Consider the following 6,358-nt stretch of genomic DNA (forward strand, 5'->3'; position numbering starts at 1 on the left):
ATAGAAGTTAATAGAGAGAAGTTCTCCCCCACAGAATTGGCAGAGTTGTCAACCCTGTCAGCCCTTCCTTTGGGAAGCTTTTAATAAATACCCATGCTTGGGTTGCACCTGTAGAGATTCTGACCTAATTGATAACGGAGTGGAGCCCGGTCATCAGTATTTAAAAAAAAAAATACTCCCCAGTAACTCTAGGGTTCTGTCAAGGAGAACTGTAGCTTCAGATATTTACAGAGTATATTAGCACACTGCACGCTCTTAGAAGTCCTCCAACTTAAAACAAGCAAACCTATTTTAACCCTGAATTTCTCAATTTATCTTCCCCTGTAAACTCCGCCTCTCTCCTCAGTACATTTTATTCCCATTATACCATTCTGTAGTGCAATGTTTCATAGAATGCTAGTTAAGATTCTGCTAGGAAATGAAACAGGATATAAGTTTCTCTAAGAGGACATCTAAGAATACTTATCAGTTTCAGAATCCTCATTTGTAAAATGGGTATAAAAAGTAATATCTATCACACAGAAATATTGTGAGAATTAAATGAGATAATGTATTTAAACACCTACCACAGAGTTCAGTATTCTTCGGATAGTAGCCACAATTATAGCTTGCACCATTACTAGACTCCCTAGGGCACCGAAATGGGGCTACATATTAGAATGTTAGCCCAGTCTGTTTTGCCTTTGTAATAGTCCTGGCACGGCACCTTCCTCACCCCAGTCACTCAAAAGGGCAGTGTTCTCCTTTCCCCAGCCCAAGAGGAGGCAAACACACCATTTCACTGGCTGCCAAAGCTGACTCTTCTTTTTCCACCTTTTCCCAGGAAAGATGGTGAATGTTCCCCTGGAGCAGCTGCCCCTTCTCTTTAAGGTGGTGCTGCATTCCTGCAAGACAAGTGTGGGCAAGGAGTGATCTGTCCCCAGCACCCCTCCTCAGGCCAACCCTAACGCCTGGGGTGGGCAGGACAGGCTCCGGAAGAAAGAGCCAGAGAGACCAAGATGGAGGCTGTGGAGCAGTGTTGCCAGTTGCCTCCACAGCAAGAAGAGTCTTTGTTTGTCTTGTTTTTTAACCTCATTTTTCTATATATTTATTTCACGACAGAGTTGAATGTATGGCCTTCAGCATGATGCACATGCTTCTGTGTGAATGCAGCTGGTGCATTTCCTTGCAGTTTACAGAATGTGAAGATGTGTAATGTTGCCGTGCTGTCATTGTTTAGAGATAGTTCTTTTGTATTTTGAGGGAGAGGGTGGGATGGGGCTGAGATGACTATTTCCATAATGTTGACAAAGATGACTACCTCAGTGGAAAGAGAAGGGTGTCAACAACCCTACTTTTTCCACACGTTCTCAGCAGACTCATATTAGTCTGTCAGAGAGCAAATTGCCTTTTACTAGCTACAGAATTACCAGGTAAAAGAGCACACCATAAAAGGGGAAGTGGTGTTAGGAGGTTTACTAAGCAGAGTGGGTGAGACATTGGGAACAGATCACGAGATGAGGATTTACCCATCTCTTTTCTTTGGAAAGTGAGAGTTGGGCACAGTGACCAAATCTAAGTTAGGTGTCCACCCTCCAAGCAGGTCCTCAGGGAGGAGGGTTTCTATTCTCACATCATACCCTGGGGCCTCCCCTCCCCGCCATCCACACCACCAGTACTGATTCCTGCCGCTGTCACCTTTTCACCTCGGCAAAGCCCTGGGGATAAGCTGATCCTCGGGACTAGTCTACAAGCTATCTTGGGACTCACAGCTACCTAGTTTCCTTACTCTCCTCACACTCGTTGCCTTTCCCTTATAAACGTGACTTCCTACTGACCCTTTGAAAAAACAGCTGAACAAAATGTCATGTTCTAAATCCTAACGCCCACTACTGATTTATTCTCTTTTCACCTTCAGAGGTTAGTGGGACAAAAGCCAGATTGCTAACAGAATGAACACTCGTCCTTTGGAGGTCCCGTTTATCTCCCCACCCCATCCCATTCCACCTCCAGATCTGAATCAGAAACTGCAGTCTCTCTCTAACAGCTGGAAGGACCATTCACCCATCTGCTGACCAGAATTTTTGCCCCTACATTCTACTCCTGGTTCTCTTAATGTCTCCCAAAATAAGATCAGGTTTCCTCAGAATAAGCCCAAGACCCAGAGTGGCACAGCTGCCCCTTAAGAGTATCAGTGGCCTGGCTGACCAAGGTCTGGAGGGCTAGAGTCCAAAGCTCCTGGAAGGGAACGGCGGGGCTTTAAACTACCTCATGTTCCTAAAGGCCTGGCTGCCCCCTCTGCAGGTATGGCCTTGACCCCTTTTTCTTTCACTACCTGCCCCACCTAGTCCCGGGAAACGTTCCTTACCCTCTTGGCTTTGGCCAGCAGCCGCACCAGGTCTGTCGTGGAATTCTTTCAGGGGCTTTTTCCTTCTCCGCCTTACTGCCTTGTCCCTGCCTAAGCCCAGGTCCCTCCCACAGCCAGTGCAGCAGACAGGCCATTTAGCTGGGTACATCCCTGGGTAGGCTTGAGGGGCCTACAAGGACCTCTTTTTTTGCCTGTTGAGTCAAAGGCCGTTTGCTCTCTTCCCAGCCCAGCCTAGCACACTTACTCAGAGGGCCACCACACTGTGTGCATATCAGGTAGTCTGTGTCAGATTGTAATTTTTTCTTTCCGGTGAATTGTTACGGGTACAGAAAGTGAAGACTTTGTCCTTTGATGGATCTAAAACTCAGAGCATTTCTTCTGAATGTTGTTTCTCCAGTTGCTCTGAGAAGGAGAAAAAAAAAGGAAAGGAGAGACGTTCCTCAGGAAAAGCTCCAACCAGAATGTTTTTCACATGTCAATGGGAAGATTTGTATGTATCTGTTTATTTCACAGTATTTTTGTTTCTCTGATCTTTTATTTAACCAAACTAGATCACAGCCTTTGGCTGCAGGTCAGACTCCGAGCCACTTTCCTCAAAGTAGGGAAGGATGCACAAAACAGAGACCCCTTCTCCAAGACAGCTTCTGTGTGCTTATCTTTCTTTGCTAGACCTCCATCGGTCAAATCATTATTATTTTTTTTTAATTGTTTTTCTCTTAAGTGTTGTACTGGTTGGGTCGGGTACTGAAAGGAATTGCTCTCTGATGAGGCAGGAACGTGTCTCTTTAATACTGCAGCATTAAACAGAGCAAGTTGTTAATTTGTGGAGTGGGGAAAGGTTCTGCAAGTTGCCATTGTACAAATCCATTTTTACAAATGTTTGCAGTAGATTCCACAGAACAAAGAGCCCATTCATTGCCGAGAGCCCTGCAGAATCTCTGAGCCAAGTGGCCATGTGTTCCGAGCCGGAGCCTGACCTGTGGACCGCCTTTAATGTCTTCTGCACCCAGTCCTTTTATGACGTGGGCTTTTTTTAAACAGGGTAAAGTGACTGTGTTGCGTCGCAAACTCAGGTATTATGAGAGGAAGGTAGGAGTGTAGCTAGCAGTGTGGAGACATTAGGTCAGCCACTAGATGTATTTGTGAATTCAGTTTGAAGGACACAGAGAAAGGTTGGAGGGGGAGGTTTGATGTGTTGTTTTTCGCCTTTCTTCCCATGATGTTTGGTTAACAGGTAGCCTTTTTGCTAGTGGAAAAGAAAAAAGTTGTGCATCTTGTCTGTAATTCCCCTCTCTTCTGTCCTCTCTCTGATCCCCTGCCACCAACAGCACTCACTTTGAGTGAGAACCTTTCCACCATAAAAATATGACCCTGAAGCCGTGTGTTAAAGGAGAATCCCAATCATTACACTGCATTGAAACATAAAAGCTTTTCTCTTCCTTCCCCTTTGCATGTTTTCTTGATCCAAGACAAAACTTTGGAATCTTGGAACTTCACCCACAACTCACACTCTCTGGCTCCTTTGTCGGCTTTTGGAGTCTTTCACAGGCTTGGTGGTTTTACCCTCAGTCTGGAGAGACTCTCCAGAACCTATCTCAAAGCACTCCACCTGTCTCAGAGGATACCCAATCCCCCAGGCCCGTTGCATAGTGAGGTGGGCAAACCTCCAGGGATGGAAAGCAGATCCAGAGGAGGAGGGGTAGAGGCAACTGAGGGGTCTCCATGGCATCATGACAGTCACCCACTCCACAGCACCCTGCCTCACACCTGCCACCTGTTGTCAGAGAAGGGAATCCTGCCATGGCCAGTATGTCACCAAGTCCTTAAAACCCTGGGCTTTCGGAGATAGCTGCCTTGCTCTGCTGCCCATTTCTTACCTTAGTTTCTTTGTTCTCAGTTTACTGGGGAATGGGACAGATAGAGACAGACAAACCCAGTATTGGCAACATCTAGGCCACATCCAAGGTTGGCCAAAGTAAAAAGACTGGCCTCCCAGCAGGGCAGGAAGTGGAGCAGTGGTTCCAAGTCTTTAGCTCTGGGCCCCTGGTCTATGTCTTCTTGTTGCTTTTTAAAATTCTGCAGTTGTTTTGAGAAATCCAATTTTTTAGACCAACCCTTTTATTAAACTTTAAATTTTTCTGTATTGATTTTTTAAAGTTAAAAAATTTTTTAAAAAAAGCAAAAAAAAAAAAACCTAAACAAAAACCCACCACTCTTACTTTCCCAATTTGATCCATGAGAGTCCCCCTGCACTCCCTTCTGCTTTTGCATCTGATCAGTCCTCCCTTTTCCCTCAGCTTGATGCATCTATGTCCAGTGTCTGTGAAATGATGTTTATCTGTGTCTCAGGATAAGAAACGGCAATCATTCCACCAGGTGCTGGAAACTGGTTAGCCTTGAGGCAAGGGTTTCTAGGGCCACAGCTCAGGGATGTGTATTTAATAACAGGGTCCCCAGAAACCCATCTCCTGGCTACCACAAGCAACAGCTTCTTTTCTGGGCTTAGGAGCCAGACCTGGACTGTTTCCTTAAGGCAGGGGCCCCACAGACCATGCTGAGGCTTCCTGTTTGACCAGAGCTGGACTCCCTTGAGACTTGGGAAGGCTTCAGTCTGTCCTGTAAGATGAACCACAGTGACCCTGCCTCACTGGCTCACATGATGCCCAGTCCCTCTGCCTAATCCAGTACCCATCTGGCCTCCCTTCTCGGCCTGCAGCCCTCAATGGGCTACAGCCTGCTCAGGAATCAGTTGCAGGCTCAAAGGGAAGCCATGAATCAGGCCAGAGCTTGCTTCAAGCCCAAGAAAAAATTTGTCTTACTGGTGGAGGCTAGTCTTCCAAATCCTGGAGCCAGCCCTGCCAGCCAAAGGATCATTTTTGCCCTTTGGTGACCATTGTTTTCTTTCTCTGAAATGTCTTAGATGATAATGTTGTGACTCAAATTTCCATGAAAAAAAAAAAAAAAAAAACTACCTCTTGAGTGACATCCTGGTCTATTCCTCTCTGAGGAGTCTTGTGGGAAAAGAATACTGTAGCTCCTGCTCTGTTTACATGTTTCTGTGGAGAAAGAAACCCTGCCTGCCCTGGGGTGTTGGGTGTTTTTGTCTGTGTTGCCATCCCAGGCCTGTGATAGGGGCTTGTGGCTACATTGTAATGTCTGGGCCATGTCTGGGGAGTCCTTCCCACCAGCCCAGCCAGGGACTAGCCATCCCCTTGAAGAGGCCTCCTTTTCCTTCCTATGATGAAAGGCGCAGGGAGCACCACCTCCCATGACGCCACCTTCAGGAGCTGCGATGGCACACGCATCCATGAGCCTCCCCCTGGGCTACCGAGGCCCACCTCTACCCACAGTCCTGCACAGGAGTCGAGTAAACAGGATGTCTCTGAGCCCTTGTTCCCAAAGGGCCGGCCAAGGGCTGCCCGCCAACCTGGCTCCATCAGTCCTGCATGACCACGTGATAGTTGGCGGGCTCTTCTACCCAGGCCCTCTGCTACCTCCCACCCTGCCATCTGGCAAGGAATGGGCCCTTTTCTGTGAATTGACTACCTGTGGAAATGTGACCAATTAGTGTGAAATGCATGTTTAGCGAATGTTAGGTACTGTATTTGAACCAATAAATGTGAATCCTTCTGCACATGGCATCTTGTCTGTGAAGCATGTCTGGGGTTCTGAGGTGGGACAATGGGTTGTTCTAAGGAGTGGGCTCTGCCTTCAGACCTGTGCCCGGCACTTTGTTGGGACTCTTCACAAACCTGAACCTCCTTGAACTTCAAGAATTACTACCTTTACTTTGTAAATGAAGAAACGAAAGTTAAATACTGGTGAAGGGACACTAACCTGCCAGAAAGTGGCACAACTAGAGGAACTGAGTCTAGCGGGAGGGGCAAACACAGTGGGATCACGATTGTAACTAAGGATGTATTGATACATGCCGATGTGTATGGGCCTGTATGTCACTGTGGTCCAACCAGTTAATCCCTGTCTTTCCAGAAAACAGATGAGGTTTTCTAG

General features: G+C 46.9%; 1 protein-coding gene across 10 annotated transcripts in view; it reads left to right on the forward strand.

Annotated features, from left to right (window-relative positions):
- NR6A1 (nuclear receptor subfamily 6 group A member 1) overlaps positions 1-5,986 on the forward strand; it is a 218,063-nt gene extending 212,077 nt beyond the window's left edge. For all 10 annotated transcript variants that reach the window (XM_042245711.1, XM_060413797.1, XM_042245712.1 and 7 more), the window contains one exon: positions 824-5,986. In XM_042245711.1, coding sequence (XP_042101645.1) covers positions 824-912 — 89 coding nt within the window. In that variant the 3' untranslated portion in view covers positions 913-5,986. The remainder of the gene's footprint in view (positions 1-823) is intronic.
- The last annotated feature ends 372 nt before the right edge of the window (positions 5,987-6,358 follow it).

Source organism: Ovis aries, chromosome 3 (assembly GCF_016772045.2).
Source record: "Ovis aries strain OAR_USU_Benz2616 breed Rambouillet chromosome 3, ARS-UI_Ramb_v3.0, whole genome shotgun sequence".
In the NCBI taxonomy this organism is placed as follows: domain Eukaryota; kingdom Metazoa; phylum Chordata; class Mammalia; order Artiodactyla; family Bovidae; genus Ovis; species Ovis aries.